This window comes from Pleurodeles waltl, chromosome 8 (genome assembly GCF_031143425.1).
Source record: "Pleurodeles waltl isolate 20211129_DDA chromosome 8, aPleWal1.hap1.20221129, whole genome shotgun sequence".
NCBI lineage: Eukaryota > Metazoa > Chordata > Amphibia > Caudata > Salamandridae > Pleurodeles > Pleurodeles waltl.
The window spans coordinates 71,717,588-71,737,380 of record NC_090447.1 but is presented as its reverse complement, the minus strand read 5'-3'; the positions used below and the strand labels follow the sequence as shown (position 1 = coordinate 71,737,380).

The following is a 19,793-nucleotide window of genomic DNA, read 5'->3' as shown; positions in this document are numbered from 1 at the left end:
TAGAATAATCAGAGACCATGAATTATAGACATATATCATTAGGTAATGTGAACCATAAGATATTGTCAAAAATATAGACAGGTAGATTTGACAAAGCAAAGGCTTTATAAATGAGGTGCAAATGGGGTTCCTCTTGAAAGGGTATTGATGAAAGTGATCCGGATACATGAAATGTTTATTTTAACGCAGATATATAAAAGCTTTTAATAACATGGAATGTTACCTTCTCTGGTGCACTTTCCAAGTTATGAATTTTGGAGAAAAATTTGGGATTAATTATAACAGGGTATAGAGGATAAAGGCAAAAGGGTCGAATTTTGAATAAATGGAAACATCAAAGGAGCGAAAAAAGGATATTCCATTATCAGTTGCTATTCAACATAAATGATAGACAACTGGGGGATCTGGAGATGCGAGCATTGCTTTATGCAGATGACATGTTGTTGATCCTTTCAGACCTAGAGTCAGATGACTTGATTCACAAACTGCACTTTGCAGTACATTTTGTATTATTACAAAACATACTTCAATGTACTACAAAGTGTCAGCATTTCTTATGCTTATATGTGGGGAGCTCTACACCCCGACTTTGGAGTCTCTGCACATGTAAGTAATAGATTTTAGTAGTAATTGTGTGAGGGGCACAGGGGAGTGGATGTGAAAAAGGGGCAGATACTACTAAATGGGATAGGATTAGGGAGGCATGAGAGGGGCTTAGGGAGGATCAGGGAGATGTTTAGGGAGAGATGTTATCCACCGACACAAGTAAGCCAATTGCATTCCTCTAGGGGCGGAGGCTCTTTTGCAGTAAGTTTAAACTTGGAGGGACAGATTCACAAAGAGTAATTAATAGGTGTACCATTAATTTGTGTAAGTGTACTCTTTTTCAGTATTTACAAAACTGCGATTTAATAGTAGCTATATGAATCCAGAACCTCCACTGCCAGGGCGGAGATCTCTGCACATAAAAAGATAGGCCATTAATTCTGTTTTGTCTTAATAATTTTACATTTCCACCAACAAGTGTAGCTGAAAACTTAACCTCACAAATCCACTCTTTAGATTGGGTGTAGAGCACAACACATCATCATTCTATAAGGAGAACTTCTGTGCCCATTTTTTCTTATTGGTACAATAGCTGTATCATGTCGAATCATCTAAGTAAGTAGTTTAAATTTACCATTTACCAAACAAAAAATTAAAGGGCAAGGTGGCAACACTGGCAAAGTCCTCTCTAGATCTGGAATGATGCAGGCATTGGCAAGTTCATCAGAAGCTTAGCAGATAGCTTTCTGATAGAGCAAGGCACAAAAATATTTTTAAGGGTTTTCAAAATCGTTAATTTGCAGAAGATATAAATAATTTGTTTGGTTAGGTAGCTGCCTCGTTTATCTAAGTGATGTAACATATGTCTACCTGCTTTGTGGGTGAACACACAGTTATTGATTCCAATGTGGTTTGTCCTTGTCAGAGTTACAAATGTGTTAATGATATCCAGATTCTTCCACATTTGTAATTTGTCATGGTCTAGACTCTACCATTTGTTTGATGCTCTATTTTGTTTACTTCTTTTCTCTGAAAGAGAGCTACACCTTAATTATGCTGGTAATAATGTTAGTGATTTGGGACTGAAGCAGAGGCTGTGTTTTTTGATCCTGTGATCCAGATTTCACTAGTTTGGAGGTGTTTGAAAAGTATTGCTGCTTATGGTTTTGGTAAGTGTAACCCACAAAGGCCCAGAATAGATCGCCTTAGAGGGGATTTGAGTGAGATTTCTTGTTGATGAGTTGGAGAATGTCTTGCAACCGAACTGTCCAAATCCACAGCTACCTAGAGGTTTTGTTGCACAAATAGGACTGTTGTGTAGTTGGCAGTGTGAGTGAGCCTTACTTATTGTTGACATTCAAAGCACCTAGGTTATGTATTGGACACATGGCTTCATATTTTCATGTTATAACTCTGCCAACAGCAGCATTGTGTGGTCTGTGGTTTGTAAGAGTATAACTAGCCTATGTAATTCTTCATGAAAGGAGGTTTTGCCTCCTGGGGTGAGTAATGCAAATGATGGAATAAATAATGTATTCAAAATGATGTTGCATCATATAGCTGGATATTTCACTGAACTACCAGATGTGTCAATAGCCTTCATTTATATCATGTCACAGATTACCTAATGGTATGTGGGAAGCATCTTCTGAAATGATTTGAGGTTTCATAAAAGCATGGTTCCATGAGTCCTAGAATTCGGCAGTTGTGTTGATAGGTAGGTTGTTAAGTCCATTGGTGCTACTGGAGGGTGATAGAGATTTATCAAGTCCACTTTTATGTTGTGGGGTTGATTTCCATTCAATTTTATAGGCAGGGCTGAGAACAAACCGTGATTTCATTCAGATTCTTTTATACAATGAGTGGTCATTTTGATAATCTTGGGAACAGAGCTTCTACTTTGGTTAAGCTAGTAGGCAGTAGGTATTAGTGGCAGTTCTCTCAAATCCTTGGCAGTTTCAACATAGACTAGATTTTTGGGTACGGTACTATGATGTTTTCTTGCCTAGAGCTGAGGAGTGGAGGTTAATGGGTATCATCTTGATACAGAGGAGGTTTAGGTGGACTCCGGTTTGCTTGAAATTGCAAGGATTTTTAGGTTGTGCTGACTGGTTTTGGGACTGGGGGCTTTTTTGATGGCGTATGATTTCCTCCAGTGAGTGTGGATTTCCATTTGAATATTTATATTTATTTGTCATGTTATCGTCGGTTTTGTTGCAGCTTCACTGTCTTCCAGAGTTTAAGCCTATTAACTTATATACATATATCTCTATAGTTCTAGATGCCCTCAAAGAGAATGTTATTGGTATGAGCAATATTGCTTCAGTTTCCACCATGTTCCAATAGTTTGGTTGGCTGTTAGTTGGACTACATTTAGTGTATATGTAGTTTGCAGACCCAATGTCTCTACAATCCTTTGTCAACAGAAGGTAATCTAGTTCATGTTCCTTATCTTTTCTAGACTGCATGTCATCTCATCTACAAAAGAGACATCTTCCTACTTGAGCATATCATCGACTTGAGACTCTCCGCCTTTGATGACCAATATAAGGGATGTGAAGCGAAAATGGAAGTAGAGCTCCCCTCCTTGAACAAGACTGAGTTTGCAAAGAACAAGTACTTTGCCATGACCTGGAAGTCAGCAAGGTCAAAATGGGAAAACAGAACCGACACCACGGTCTTGCCCAGTGGCTTCAGGGATGAGCATGCAATTGCCATCTTGGCAATCACTTCCAGTACGGCACTCTACAAAACCTTTAACAAAGCCGTCAGAGAAGCTGGCAAATCTGCTGAACATTATCACAAGAACTTTAAGTATAAAACTCTGCATTTCCTTTTAACCAGAGCTCTTCAGATATTGGAAGAACAGCAGGAGACCCCACAGTGTGTTAATGTGTACCGTGGCTTCAGAGACATTCGGTACAAAACCCATCAGCGGAAACGTGTCCGGTTTGGCCAGTTCGTCTCCTCGTCGCTCAGCCAAATTAATGGCTTGAAGTTTGGCAAGCACACAGTCTTTGACATAGAAACCTGCTATGGGGTGAACATCAAGAACTTCTCTTCATACCCAGAGATCAAGGAGGTGCTGATCCCACCGTATGAAAAGTTCATTGTGACCAATTTTACTAGAACCCCAAGGCAAAATCTTATCCAGCTTCACTCGGTGGACAAGTTCAGTTTTTACAACTGTGAATACTTGAATGGTAAGTTGGGATTCTCAATTTCATTGTTTCGCCATGTCCTTTCTTTTTGTCTGCATATTTAAATTAAGGACGCTCAAAGTTAGTGCACAAGGGTCGAATTCAAGGCATGATTTTCAGTATATCCACAAAATATATTTACATAAAAATAATTCAAATTGGAAAATTTTAAATAGTTAGGGCCTGGTTCACAAAGGTAAAGTAACACCAAAAGTCTTACTTTAATCAAAAGTCTAATTAAGACCAAACGTCTAACTTTACTATTTTTCGGTATTCACAAAGGTAAAGTTAGACCAAAAGTCATACTTTACTAGTTGTAAAGTTAGACTTCTGGTCTAAGTTAGACTTTTGGTCTAACTTTACCTTTGTGAACACCAAAAAGTAGTAAAGTTAGACTTTTTGTCTATCGTGCCCTTAATGAATATCTTGAGAAATGCAACTTTGGCACCCCACAGTTTAAAGCGTGAGCCAATTCTTGTAAACAAAGACCAAGAAAGCGGCTCTTTCCCTTGGATGGTGTATTCTGAGCACAGATCTTATTGGTTGATGTTCAGTAGGCTTTAGGAAGAGTTTGTAGTTGGGGATGAGAGGAGGAGGAGTGCATAGCCTAAAAAATTTCATGATATTATTAAAACAGGACTGACCCACCTTTGGACTGCAATCACTATCTTTGAATATAGGATCCCATAAAGATCTTAGACACGATTCCCATGAATGTGGGTGTGGTACATGTTGGTTAGTGGGTATGGCAGGAAGGGAACTACTTGCATAAGAGGGAAGTATTTTACAGCATAAGTTATCAACCCAAATCTTTTTATTTAAAATTGTAGAGGCATATGAATTTAAAAATATTGTCATGCCCTTGGTATTAAGTATGGAGTATGGAAACATTATTAAGGTTATAGTTAGTGGCGGTTCTATGGAACCTTCCAAATGAACACAATGATTGTGTTACAAATCATGCTTATATTTTAATTGTATTTTATTCTTATTTTCCTCTTCACTGCGTAATGCCAGAGGCAGCGTCTAGTCAAACACAGACGATACCAAAACTGATAGCAGTTGGTAAGCAGGGCAAATCAGTGTTCAACAATCACGAAAGGCATTGTCCACCAAATAAAACATGAGCATAGTGTAAAAAGTAGATTCAAGGAACTTTCAAATGGATCAGTTCTGTAAATGGAACTAAGGAATCCTTTTGATTTTGACATGTGATGAATGGTTGCGCAGACATCATGGGAGGTGATTTACCAGGTATTTCAGAGATATGGCATAATTTCCTCATTTCTGTACATCAGTCTTCTCTCCTTCCCTTCCCACCCATCCCCTCCCCATATTTCCTTTACCAGCTTTACTAATCTTTAATCTGCGACCAAAGAAATGGCAAAAACCCAACAGTCAATATCGGTGATATCACTTCTCCGGATTGACAGAACATGGCGGACGATCGAGTCATCAAGTGGAAAGATGGATTGTGTCAGGCTAGGCTCACTGGGTTGTGCAGGATGGAGTTGACTATAAAATGAATGGCATCTGGGTCTTCCAGCCACAAGCTAGTCGGATGCATCACATGTTTTGATGTCAGTTTTGTTTTCCCAAGATCTAAATTGAAAGTTAATTCTGCAAACAGGCCTTGATTTCTTTATCTTGTTTATTGTGCAGGGGCTGCTCCCAATCCATATCTATGATGAAGCTCAGTCAGAGCACACCATTTCAGTTGCATCTACGAACTTCTGAGGATGCAAAGTCTTTGCAGCAGCATGGCACGGTACTGACACTGTACCATGTCAAGTTATCTGCCTGCAAGATCTCGCATCTCTCAAGGGTTCCTCTGAGGGCCTTCTCATAAGAGTCATTCAAACATACTGCAGGTGAATCATTGGAATACAAGCACACATATTTAAACAATAGACATTTATGTTGGCTCAATGATAGCCTCAATGCCAATGAGTTCTTTAGTTTTCTAAACCACACAGTTTTGTTCTACTCTGGGTCACCTTTCTACAATTCCTGGTACTCTGGAAAGTACACCACCACTGTCATGGACCAGGGCGTGCATTACAGGGTTCCTGGGATGAAAGTGCTTGCTCAGTAGTGGGGTATGGACACTGACTGGGGGTTTCCAATTTCTGTCTGCTGGACCATACCTCTTCCCATCTACCAGGTATTCTACAACATACCTGACTCCTCTTGAATCCAGCAAGCTTTAACTACATTCTCTGGAGTTTCATCAACAAGCAGATATTCTGGGTGTGCTGAAAGTCTAGCCTGAGCTGCCTCAGGCTTAAACAAGGATATATTTTGACGCTACTGGCTAGCACGAAAGGAGGAGCTTTGGTGAGCACTACTGTGAATGTCCACAGGAATTGTGGTTACACTTTCTAGACTCCCCACATGTGGACATTTTTGGACAACAGACTAATCAAATCTACAGGTTTATAATTTGGGACTCTCTTAGGCTTCCCATCAGAGTTTGTCTTGTGTTGTATTATTACTCTCTCTAATACCCATGATCTGGAACGCTTCTGACTACGTCTTGTACCTTGCACCTGTTTGCCTTTCTTCCATAAGTATCAAACTGCCTCAAGCAGGAATGAGCATGTATGATCATAAAAGAATTTGGAAGCTTCTGTAACTATATCTAGAAATTTCTGGTTGACTTTTGGTAACCAGACACTCTCTCACTGGTTTTCTGTTTGTGAGACAAATACCATTCCGTTTCATGCATGACTCGCTCGTTTTTCCCACCCGTTTGAGGATGATAGGTGGAGGACAAACTGAGTTGGATACCTAATTTAGCATAAAATGCTGGCCAAACCCCATATACAATTGCAGTACTCTCTCAGAGACTGTGTGGGTAAGACATAGAACCTCATTACGTGCTGTGAGGGAATGTAGTCAGCCCTTTCTTAGGGATGAATTGGTCATTTTTGGTCCAAGTATCAACTGCTACTCGCACTGTGGTTTACACTTTGTAAGGAGGTATAGCCTTTAGAAAGTCCATTACAGAGAATTTCATGGTATAGGTGATAGAAGTGAAGGCTGCAGAAGACTGCAACTGGTTTAAACCTCTCAGCCATCATTTAGGAAAAGGGCAGAAATAGATCTTACTCTCTTGGTTCATGGATGCTCAACAGAATTGCCTCTTCAGTAAAGAAACATTTGTAAGGCACATTTTCACCTCTTGGGGCTGAATTCCAGATGTTCATTTGGTCTCAGCTCAATAATTCTCCTATTATCGACCTCAGAGGCATGAAAAGCTGGGTGGATAAACCAATATTGGAACCTGCGACCATGAGGTTCAACACAGACTCTTGGATGCTTTAGTCCCCTGAGGCACCAGCCAAAGTGTTGTGTCTTTAATCAATGATTCATGAGTTTTGACTGACCTAGTGGTGTGCGAGTTATGAGTCGTAACACCACATAGAGTTTGCAATTGGAGTCTTGCTGTTGGCCAATATAGTTTTCCACCTCAGATCAAGGATCCATTGTGTCTTTGTCACCATGAGTCCTTCACATGCCATTCCTGGCTGTTAATATAAATAATATCCTCCCTGAGTTGTTGCAGACATGTTGCTCATGAGTCTACACTATGAACAATCCATAAGATGTGGTTGGATCCTGTGGATGGGACATGAGCTTTGTCCACCACTGTATTATTACTTGTAATTATTTATGACAGGGGCTAAACCCTAACTTTTTTGCAGTCAATGTGGAAGGTGAATACAAACTCAAATTCCGCAAAGAAAACGGACCACAAAGCTGAGGACACAAGAGGGCTTTAACTACTTGACAAAAACCTCACTTTTCTGCTTCTCACAATAATTGTATGAAAGGCTCCAAGGAAGTGGTGTTTCCACTGCAATGATGCTTTAGCTGTTAAACATTTACTATAAGAGATGGTATAATACTCCACTTCACTCCATTCCACTCTACTCTGCTCCACTCCACTCCAATCCTCTCCACTCCATTCCACTTCACTTTAGCCTCCATCTCACACCCTCTCTCATTGTTTTAACTGACAATTGTATTTTATTTTACAGCCAAAAAATGTACATCTTGGAAGTGTCTTTTTAAATCAGGTAAGAAAAGTCTTCTCAACTCTTGAAACTTCATTATTCCATATTTACTAACACCTTTTTATAAAAAAAAACCTAAATGAATGCCTAATGTATTTAAAAAGCTCATCTTTCTAAGAGATTTTTACCTAACATTTTACCATCTTAACACATAATTATACTTTTGATTTTTTTTAAAAATGGGATATTCTCTTCAACTAGATCTGAGTGACAATTTAAAAAAACTACTAAATGCCTTCTTTAAACTTATAAAAACATTATCCTTTGAAAAACTCAGAAATTACTTGTTGACCTATGAGCAAAAACGTTAAAATTATATTTATTTAATGTATATTGAAAATATTGTATCTGGAATGTAAAGGCCTGGGAGGCGTTGCAAGTACAAGTACTGCTATGCTGAACTGAATTCAAGGACATAAGAGACCAATGCAGTTCTCCCTAGGCCCGCCATATTTGTCCAGCCCAATCTACTGCTAGTTCGCTTTGATTAAAATGGCGGCCTGTTTTGAAGAGGGTGGTCCTCAAAATGGTGGCATGGTTAATTTGTGAATTTCCATTTACCACCAAATTCCCCTCTTGGCTTGGAGATGGAATGTGTTTGAGCACAGTTGAAATTCTCCATGCGATGGAGGGGTAGCGGTGGTGTAATTTCTAACTTTCAAATATTCTTATGAGCCAGGATCATTTAAAATATCAAGGCTCTTTGAGAAAAGTGGAGGAGTTGGGAGGGATCTTTCTTACATACTGCACGTGTCCCAAAAAACGCCACCCAACTTCTCCACTTCTGTTGCTCTTGATGGTGTATGCATTCATCGATGTATGTTATGACCCCTTTTTGTGTATGTTTAACTTCACTTCTGCATCTGTGTAATTCACATTTTCACCCCTTTAATAGCACTTTGCAGTTGAAGGTAAATACTTCCATATTTAACGCTATTAAAAACTGGAGTAAACTATCATGAAAATAGCCAACAAAAGAAAACTGGAATGGGAGAAGTGTTTAATTTTTGAACAAATAAGCGCCAGTACCCACACAGCTATTAAGCATCACATTCCTCCATCTGTGACAATTCTCACTATTTCATGCCCCTGAAGCTGCAAGAATGGCTTGGGAGGCTGTTAGTAGACATTTGTAAGGTATAATGAATAAACAAATACCTGTTGTTGTGCTCATCTCTAGGTTAGATAAACAGCGCCATCATGTGTCAGACTAGCATTGGAGCTAGTGTGCAGGTACCAAGCACCGGAAACCACTGGCTCAAATTAAGCACTGGATGAGAGCACCAAAAACTTCCAACATTCGATAACCAGGCATACAACACCTGCACAGATTAAAACAGGTGTGTGCAATCCTGTAAATAGCAATAAAAAACAGCTATGACCAGGAATGCAGAGGCCAGTGCATGCCGTCCCTTGCAGTGCAATCCTTTTCCTTTGTGAATATTAATGAGAACAGGGTTCTGTGAATCTTTGTGAATGGCCTCTGTCAGAATGCTCTTCAGTGGGTCATGGGGAAAGCAGGTGGTACTGGGCCCAAATGTGGTGGTTGAGGCCTTTTACTCCTGATGTCCCTGGGCCTGACCTACTATGGCTCCTGAGCAACTGGGCCAAGTATCCCTTCAGCTCTTGACTCTCAGTGGTCGCGGAGGTGAACACAGACTCCCAACTCAAAGTCTGCTCAAAAGCAGCAATAAATGGTTATCCAGTCAAATACCTTGTCTTTTGTCACAACAGTACTATGCATATAAGAACACAAAGTGAAATGCAGAACACACAAACAATATACACAGCCTCGTAATGTCAGCACTACAGTGTGCAGGTCCCTGAGTCCCACTTCCCTCTTATCAATCAATCAATCATTTATAAAGCGCGCTATGTACCCGTTAGGGTTTCGAGGCACTGGGGGGGGGGGTGCTGCTATCGTTCGAAGAGCCATGTCTTGAGGAGTCTCCTGAAGGTGAGGAGGTCCTGGGTCTGGCGCAGTGAGGTCGGGAGTGAGTTCCAGGTTTTGGCGGCGAGGTAGGAGAAGGATCTGCCGCCAGAGGTCTTGCGCTGGATTCGGGGGACAATGGCGAGGGCAAGGTTGGCAGAGCGTAGTTGTCGTGAGGGAACGTAGAAGTTGAGTTTGGTGTTCAGGTAGGCGGGTCCGGTGTCGTGTAGAGCCTTGTGTGCGTGGGTGAGGAGTTTAAAGGTGATCCTCTTGTTCACGGGGAGCCAGTGGAGGTCCTTCAGGTGAGGGGAGATGTGACATCGGCGGGGTATGTCGAGGATCAGGCGGGCGGATGTGTTCTGGATGCGTTGGAGTCGTTTGATGTCTTTTGTTGGGATGCCTGTGTAGAGTGCGTTGCCATAGTCGAGTCTGCTACTGACGAGGGCTTGGGTCACTGTCTTTCTGGTTCCTGTTGGAATCCACTTGAAGATCCTGCTGAGCATTCGGAGGGTGTTAAAACAGGAGGATGAGACTGCATTGACCTGTTTGGACATGGTGAGGGTGGAGTCGAGGATGAAGCCGCGATTTCGTGCGTGGCTGGCTGGGGTGGGTGGGGGGCCCAGGGCAGTGGGCCACCACGAGTCGTTCCAGGCCGAGGGGGTGCGCCCGAGGATGAGGACTTCCGTCTTGTCGGAGTTGAGTTTCAGGCGGCTGTTGTTCATCCACTCGGCGATGGATTTCAGTCCCTCGTGGAGGTTGGCTTTGGCGGTGAGAGGATCTTTGGTCAGAGAGAGGACGAGTTGGGTGTCGTCGGCGTAGGTGAGGATGCTGAGGTTGTGCTGGCGGGCCAGTTGTGCGAGGGGGGCCATGTAGACGTTGAACAGCGTTGGGCTTAGTGAGGAGCCTTGGGGTACGCCGCAGATGAGTTTGGTGGCATTGGAGCGGAAAGGTGAGAGTCGGACCCTCTGGGTTCTGCCAGAGAGAAAGGAGGAGATCCATTTGAGGGCCTTTTCTTGGATGCCGGCTTCGTGTAAGCGGGTTAGTAGGGTGCGGTGGCAGACTGTATCGAAGGCGGCTGATAGGTCTAGGAGGATCAGGGCTGAGGTTTCGCCGTTGTCCATTTGTAGTCTGATGTCATCTGTGGCAGCGAGGAGTGCAGTCTCTGTGCTGTGGTTTCGTCTGAAGCCAGATTGGGAGGGGTCAAGGATGGAGTTGTCTTCTAGGTAGTGGGCGAGCTGTGCGTTGACGATCTTCTCGATGACTTTCGCTGGGAAAGGGAGGAGGGAGATTGGTCGGAAGTTTTTGAGATCATTGAGGTCAGCCTTAGGCAAACAAGACAAAGCATGGTAACCAGCATTATGAATATGGTGACAAAGATAAACAGTTCAACCATGATACTGTTATTATGTTGGTACACTTCTGTCTGTTGCTATCTACACTATTGAGGGCTTAGTGGGATTACCCTCTACCAGATCAATTGGGAAGGGCTAGCCATCATGTCTGGGTAGGATTTACCAGAAAGCCAGGAAGCTGGTCTGGTGTAATGCAGGTTATTGTCCTGTGCAAGGTAGACGTCAGAGTCAACATCAGAGTCTGGAAAGCTGCATTTTGGCCCACTGCGTGGCGCTTTCCAGGATAATCCCAGCCGAAGTGCTCCTCTGCAGATAATAGTGCAGACTCAGTTTTTAGAATACAAACACCGTTTATGTCACACTGTGTTAGAAGTGCAGACTCCATGCTATGATATGTCTGCAAGTGAAGAGCTGTCTCCATGGACAGACAATAGTGGGACATTACGTTCTGTGTGCTTAGCCCTGGACGAAGTGTACAGACTGGATGGCAGCAATGCTTACAAGAAACAAGCTGCAAGCACGTTTATTTCTCAGTACATTCTCGTAAGAGACGGTGATTTTTCATTATCGTAAGAGGGAAAACCATGTAAAAGGTTGCCATCAGAAAGAAATGCTAAGTTAAAATGTGTGTTTTAAAATGAAGACACTAAGGTGGCCCTATCGTGGCTTCAATGCACTCCGACTCTTTCAGAAAAGTCAAAGGGGTTTGAGTGCCAAAGCGCTATCTGACAGACAAGTTCTCTCTGGGGCTTCCGATCCTTTGATCATTTTTACCTGCACCAGCAGGGATTGCAAGCCTGGAGTCTCTGAGAGCGTCTCATTGGAAGGTGTGAAGGATGCAGCAACTGCCTTCTGTGAGTAACACTTGGGGCTCTGCAGGGGCAGCGGCAGGGTGTCCTCTGCACTCCTCCATTGCAACAGTAAGTTTCTTTTGTCCTTACCACAAGTTGGGGGTGACTCAACAGTTTCTGGTTTCAAACCTCAGTCAGGGCTTGGTCCCACACTGGACACCACAGAGGCCATTCCTCTCTGTGGCATATAGGGCCACATCTCCTTCACTCTCGGACAATTGCCCGAATGGCACCGCAGCTAGGTCCTCTTCTCAGTGGCCCCCTCAGGCATACTGAGTCCCTGACTCACCACATAGGCAATGCCTTGATCGGTGCAGCTAACTTCTTGACACACCCTCTGGAATACATATTCGCCAACCTACACATCGCACATGAGTAACATCCTGATTCGCTCAGTTAACTTCACGGTAGCCCCCTATGGCATACGGGGTCACTGAATTACACACTGCACACAGGTGATTCTGATCAGTATGGTTAAATTCATGGCAAATATGCACCACACCTGGGAACTCACCATGGTTAGCTTTGCTGCGGTCCTCCAGGGCATACTGGGTCACTGACTTACACACTGCGTTCCGACGACTGCCCAGTCGGCACGTCAGTCCTCTCCTCACTTCTCACTACAGGGATCCACTTGCCAGGATCCCACGCTGGACCTTGTCCCTCCAGTGATCTCTGCTTCTTCACAGGACACACTGGTCTTGGAAAGCAAGCAGGTGCTGGTGCTCCAGGGGCAGGTGTTCTTGGATGTCCCTGGTTGATATGTCCCCTCACCCAGATGGGAGACTGGCACGGCTTAACCCCCAGTCGTGGTCACTGGCAGACATTTTTAAGAGCTTTACCTCCTTGCACAGCATGACTGGCTGCTTGACAGTTGTCAATTTTGGGGGCCTCAAGCGCCCCATCTTTTAGATAATTTCCAGACACCAGATGTGATTTAGGGTCTGAGCCTTTGAAGTTTGTGTTGGTCTGCTTCCTTTTAAAGAGCCCTCTCATTTGCGATAGCCTTCCTCCACAAAGCAGCCTGTCATAGAATTGCTCCAAATCGGTTAGCCCCATAGCATTGGATGTTGTCAGCCACAGTGTTGTGTGTATCAAAAGTTTGCCCTCTGCCCTAGTGTTAATCATTTTCTTATCAGCCTAATCGTCCTGAGATGTGCCCAGTTCCCCTTCCAGTGACCTCTCTTTGAATGAAAGAGCACCCTTGAAGTGTACTGAAGAGCCTGACTCTTCTTCCTCCCCTGTGTGTGTCCCAACCAGCTAACAGGAATGCCGCAACCAACAAATCTGTCTGGGAGGATTCCTCTACCTCCTCATGTTCCGCTAGTCAGCCCGTGGTCTCTCAGAATGAGACCCAGAATCTTTTGTGCATTTTACCATTCACAGGCACACATACACCCAGCACATGCAGGCAACACACAGGCACTGCACAGCACTACATACTAACTGGATTTAGGCCAAGGGCAAGTTAAGCACACAGAAGCAGAACTTTACGTGAGTGAGCCTGTAGGCCTCAATCTAGTGACAGGTTAAAAAGGGTCTGTTCACTTCTACTGATCACTACACAGTATGCTCCCACCATCACTTTCATACTGCTTAACTCCTTGCAAAGGCAGTGGCATTTCACCACAATGATTGTGGTGCCTCGGATGCCATAACCGGGCCGACAAGGCCACAATCCATGAGACAGTCCTATGTCATGGCACACACTCATGATCCACGTTCGCCCATGACAACAAAAATCAGCATCAGGGATCCAAACATAATTTCAGCTTTGCTGGGGCATTCAGAGCAGGGGTGTACGTCACCCACCACGCGAGTAACTTTTCCGTCACAACAGCCTGTTTGTGAATTGTTCATTATTAGTAGATTTGGGACAGCACAAATAATTGTGTGGGTTGCATTGCAGATACTGCACAAACACTGCTCTGTGATGCAAACCAGTCGATACTGCACAAACACTGGTGTGGATCGTGACGTGCATAGGCATGCCCAGTACCATAAAAAGCAATAAAAAAGAGCTGGAACCAAGAATTAGTGGCATTGTTTTCATCACAATAGCAAGTTTTCAGTATTGAATAGGTGCACTATTCTGATATATACTCACGGCAAGTAGATTTAAATATAAGAACACTACATCCATATTTCCCTATATAATTAACAATATTTCAGTAGTTGAGATTCTGCTCGCAGCAGTATCACAGGGTGGTGTTTTGTCCCTGGATATTATGAAACCAACGTAGCTCTGTTTTCAGGAAGGAACACTAGTGATTGGAAAAGGAGTGATTGCAGTTAACCTGGAACATTCACACACAGATTCCCCAAACTTAGGCCCACACTTCATGAATTTGTTTTTAATAATTCTTATAACCCTAGATATCCATTTATGGGCTTCAGTGCACTCTGTCTTTTTAAATATGCCCTTAGGCATATTATTGTTAGCACATTTAGGGCCAGATGCAGCAAAGGTTTTTACCCATTCTATGTCTATGGGAAAAAGTGTTCGTACATATGGCCCTTAATATTTAGGAAGTTGCGGTGTCTTTCCTCCTGGTAGCATCATCTATCCTCACCAGCACCTGGCTACTGCAGTTGTGAGCTGTGAGCATCTGTGGAAGCAGACAGCAATGCTGTGGACTGCTGCAGGTTCGTCCCGATGTCCCTTCTCCCACTGTGCTGCATTGCCCTTTTAAGGGACAGTGCTGCACTTTAAAAATGTGGATGCAGTGACCAATGCCTGCTGACCCTTGCAGTGCAGCCCTCTTCCCTAGTTAATATTAATGAGAAAGGGGTTCTTGTGAGGGTTTGTGAATGGCTTCTTTGTGCTGCTCCTTATTGGTACATTTGGCACACACAAACAAGTGGAAGGTATGCATTGCAGATGCTGCACACTCATTCTTCTATGATGCAGCCTGGCCAATACTGCACAAACACTGCTCTGGGGTGCGACCCATCCGATACTGCACAAACACTGCTCTGCCAGTCAACCCAGCTGACAGTGCACAAGTACTGTTCTGCGAAGCAACCCAGCGATACTGCACAAACACTGCTCTGGGGTGCGGCCCAGCCGATACTGCACAGACACTGCTCTACGATGCAGCCTAGCCAATACTGCACAAACACTGCTCTGGGGTGCGGCCCAGCCGATACTGCACAGACACTGCTCTACGATGCAGCCTAGCCAATACTGCACAAACACTGCTCTGGGGTGCGGCCCAGCCGATACTGCACAGACACTGCTCTACGATGCAGCCTAGCCAATACTGCACAAACACTGCTCTGGGGTGCAGCCCAGACGGTGCTGCACAAACACTGCTCTATGATGCAGCCTAGCCAAAACTGCACAAACACTGATCTGGGGTGCGGCCCAGCTGATACTGCACAAACACTGCTCTACGATGCAGCCTAGCCAATACTGCACAAACACTGCTCTGGGGTGCAGCCCAGACGGTGCTGCACAAACACTGCTCTATGATGCAGCCTAGCCAAAACTGCACAAACACTGCTCTGGGGTGCGACCCATCCGATACTGCACAATCACTGCTCTGGGGTGCGGCCCTGCCCATACTGCACAAACACTGCTCTGCCAGTCAACCCAGATGACACTGCACAAGTACTGTTCTGCGAAGCAGCCCAGCTATACTGCACAAACACTGCTCTGGGGTGTGTCCCAGCCGATACGGCACAAACAATGCTCCATGATGCAGCCTAGCCAAAACTGCACAAACACTGCTCCGAGGTGCAGTCCAGCCGATGCTGCACAAACACTGCTCTATGACGCATTCTAGCCAATACTGCACAAACACTGCTCTGGGGTGCGACTGATCCGATACAGCACAAACACTGCTCTGGGATGCGGCCCAGCCGATACTGCACAAGCACTGTTCTGTGCAGCAACCCAACAATACTGCACAAATGCTGAACAGCACAAATACTGTTCTGCAATGCAACCCAGCTGATCCTGGACAAACACTGATCTGTGATACAACCCAGCATAAACTACACAAACAGTGTTGTACGATGTTACCAGCTCATACTGCATAAACTCTATTCTGCAATGCATTCCAGCAGGCAATTCACAAACAATGCTCTGGGATGCGGCCTAGCCAATATTGCAAAAATACTGCTCTATGATGCAGCCTAGCCAGTACTGCGCAAATACTGCTGTGGGGTGCGGCCCAGCCGATACTGCACAAACACTGCTCTGTGAAGCAACCCGGAGACACTGCACAAACACTGCACTATGATGCAGCCTAGCCAATATTGCACAAACAGTGCTCTGGGTTGCAACCCATCCGATGCTGCACAAACACTGCTCTGGGATGCGACCCAGCCGATACTGCACAAGCACTGTTCTGTGTAGCAACCCAACAATACTGCACAAATGCTGACACAGCACAAATACTGTTCTGCGATGCAACGCAGCTGATCCTGCACAAACACTGATCTGTGATCCAGCCCAGCATAAACTACACAAGCAGTGTTGTACGATGTAACCAGCCCATACTGCACAAACACTCTTCTGCAATGCATTCCAGCATGGAATGCACAAACAATGCTCTACGGTGCAACCCAGCTGACAGTGCACAAACAGTGCTCTGCGATACAACCCAGCAGACACTGCACAAACAATTCTCTGCAGTGCAACCCCGGTGATAGTGCCCAAACACTGCCATAAGAGGCAACCCAGATGACACAGCAGAAATGCTGACACTGTACAACACTGTTCTGTGATGCAATCCAGCTACACTGCATACACTGCTCTGCGATGCAACCTAGTGGACACTGCACAAACACTGTTGTCATGCAAACCAGCTGACACCGCAAAAACACTGCTCTGTGATACAAACCAGCTGATACCGCACAAACACTACTCTGCAATGCAAACCAACAGACACTGCACAAACACAGCTCTGCAATGCAAACCAGTGCACACTGCACAAACACTGCTCTGCGAGTCAACCCAGCCAATACTGCACAAACACTGCTCTGCAATGCAAACCAGCTGACACCGCACAAACACTGCTCTGCAATGCAAACCAGCACACACTGCACAAACAGTGCTCTGTGATGCTAACCAGCGGACACCGCACAGATACTGCTCTGTGATTCGGACAATGCACAAACACTGCTCTGCGATGCACACCAGCGGATACTGCACAAACACTGCTCTGAGATGCAAAGCAGTGGACACTGCACAAAGACTGCCCTGTGATGCAAGCCAATGAACACAGCGCAAACACTGCTCCATGATGCATGCAAGCAACCACTGCACAAACAATGCTCTGCAATTCAAACCAGCGAACACTGCACAAACACTGCTCTGCGATGCAAATCAGAGGATACTGCACAAACACTGCTCTGTAATGCAAACCAGTAAACACTGCACAAACGCTGCTCTGCGATGCAAACCAGCGGATACTGCACAAACACTGCTCTGCGATGCAAAGCAGTGGACACTGCACAAAGACTGCTCTGTGATACAAGCCAGTGAACACAGCGCAAACACTGCTCCGTGATGCAGACAAGCAACCACTGCACAAACACTGCTCTGCAATTCAAACTAGCGAACACTGCACAAACACTGCTCTGCGATGCAAATCAGAGGATACTGCACAATTACTGCTCTGTAATGCAAACCAGTAAACCCTGCACAAACACTGCTCTGCGATGCAAACCAGTGGGCACTGCACAAACACTGATCTGCGATCCAAACCAGCACACACTGCACAAACACTGATCTATGATACAAACCAACTGACAGTGCACAAACACTCCTCTGCAAAGCAACTCAGCCAATACTGCACAAACACTTCTCTGCGGTGCAAGCCAGCGGACACCGCATAAACACTGCTCTGCAATGCAAACCAGTGCACACTGCACAAACACTGCTCTGAGATGCAAACCAATGGACACCTCACAAACACTGCTCCGTGATGCAAACCAGTGAACAACACACAAACACTGCTGTGTGATGCAAACCAGCAGATACTGCACAAACACTCCCCTGGGTTTGCAAAGCAGTGGCTACTTCACAAAGACTGCTCTGTGATGCAAACCAGCGGACACCACACAAACACTGCTCTGTGATGCAAACCAGCGGAAACCACACAAACACTGCTCTGTGATGCAAAGCAGTGGACACTGCAGAAAGACTGCTCTGTGATGCAAACCAGCGAACACCGGACAAACACTGCTCTGCAATGCAAACCATTGGAGACTGCACAAACACTGATCTGTAATGCAAACCAGTGAACACTGCACGCACACTGCTCTGTGATAGAAACCAGCAGACACCGCACAAACACTCCTTTGTGATGCAAACCAGCAGACACTGCACAATCACTCCTCTGCGATGCAAACCAGTCGACACTGCATAAACACTGCTTTGCGATTCAACTCAGCCGATACTGCACAAACACTGCTCTGCCATGCAAACCAGCTGATAGTACATCTGGCCAATGCTTCCTGTAAATCGCTGTGTTGCAAAGAAAAGCAGTAAGAATACATTTGCTTTACTGTCACCTGGACTAAAGGTGCAGTATTTTGATTGTTCAAAGATAACCTTGTAGAGTAGGGTCTTGCATGCAGCCGAAAACATGATTCTAGCTCACATGATGTCAAGGAGGTCCACTGCACTGGAACTTAATGGTCACTGTAGTGGTCTTACAACTGATCCCTTTCTCTGTTGTTTATTGGCAGGTGCAACGAGGCGGAGACCCTCCTCACTCCTCATGCTGGTGGTCGCGCTATCAGCCCTCTTACTTGCGGTTCAAGGTTTTCCATGATCTGATAGAAAAGGAATGGGAAGGATCCAGGCTGGGCAGACATGACTTGCTATAGCAATTTCAAGAAATGCACTAAAGACCTGAAAACAATCCCATCCTCCATGTCTCTTGTCGGTGTTGGAATAAAAATATCCCCTTGGGCCGTAGCCGATGGGAGATACCAAACCTTCACCACTCAGCAGACTATGCTCTTGCTTCTTGCCAATGACCACGTGCCCCCGAAGCCGTGGAAGCCTCTCTGGCATGTGTAGAAACATCACAACCACTTACAGCTACGAATATGTAACACACACAATAATATAACGTATTAATAAATAAAATATATCATAATGATATCACAGTTGAAAATAGCGGAAGAATGGAAAAAGCATTCTATTAACAGATTATGGGGGTTATTACAACTTTGGAGGAGGTGTTAATCCGTCCCAAAAGTGACGGTAAAGTAACGGATATACCACCAGCCGTATTACGAGTCCATTATATCCTATGGAACTCGTAATACGGCTGGTGGTATATCCGTCACTTTTGGGACGGATTAACACCTCCTCCAAAGTTGTAATAACCCCCTATGCTCTCTATATTGATGTCGAAAATTGAAAGTTTTTTTCGAAGAAAAAACTTTTCAATGACTGTCTACAAAATAGAGAGCATAACATTAATTAATAGATCACGTGCCTATGCAGAATCCATGTACAGGTAAGAAACATATGTAAAGTTAGGCATTTGTGCAGAGCTGTTGTATGTGGCTGTTTTTAACAATGCTTTTGATCTTCTGTATGTGGAGGAAGCACTTTTAATTGTGATATAATTATATATTGTTTACTAAATAACAAATGTTACATGATTACATACAATGGTGGGAGTTATATAAGCAAGCCTGGAAGTGCCTTAAAAGCCTTAAGGAGAAGTCCAAGGCTGCACAGGAACAGTCCAGGACCCTAGGAGACTAATATATGACCCAGTTGAGCTGATTTGTAAGGAGAGCCCTGTCCCTTGTACACGCCTCAACCACTCTGCGCAAGCTTTCCTTATGATGCTTTCGATGGT

General features: G+C 44.5%; 1 protein-coding gene across 1 annotated transcript in view; it reads left to right on the top strand.

Annotated features, from left to right (window-relative positions):
* The window catches only part of LOC138249715 (GPI-linked NAD(P)(+)--arginine ADP-ribosyltransferase 1-like), a 59,327-nt gene extending 40,134 nt beyond the window's left edge, over positions 1–19,193 (top strand). Inside the window, exons 3-5 of the mRNA XM_069203734.1 lie at positions 3,008–3,749; positions 7,790–7,828; positions 18,661–19,193. Coding sequence (XP_069059835.1) covers positions 3,008–3,749; positions 7,790–7,828; positions 18,661–18,746 — 867 coding nt within the window. The 3' untranslated portion in view covers positions 18,747–19,193. The remainder of the gene's footprint in view (positions 1–3,007; positions 3,750–7,789; positions 7,829–18,660) is intronic.
* The last annotated feature ends 600 nt before the right edge of the window (positions 19,194–19,793 follow it).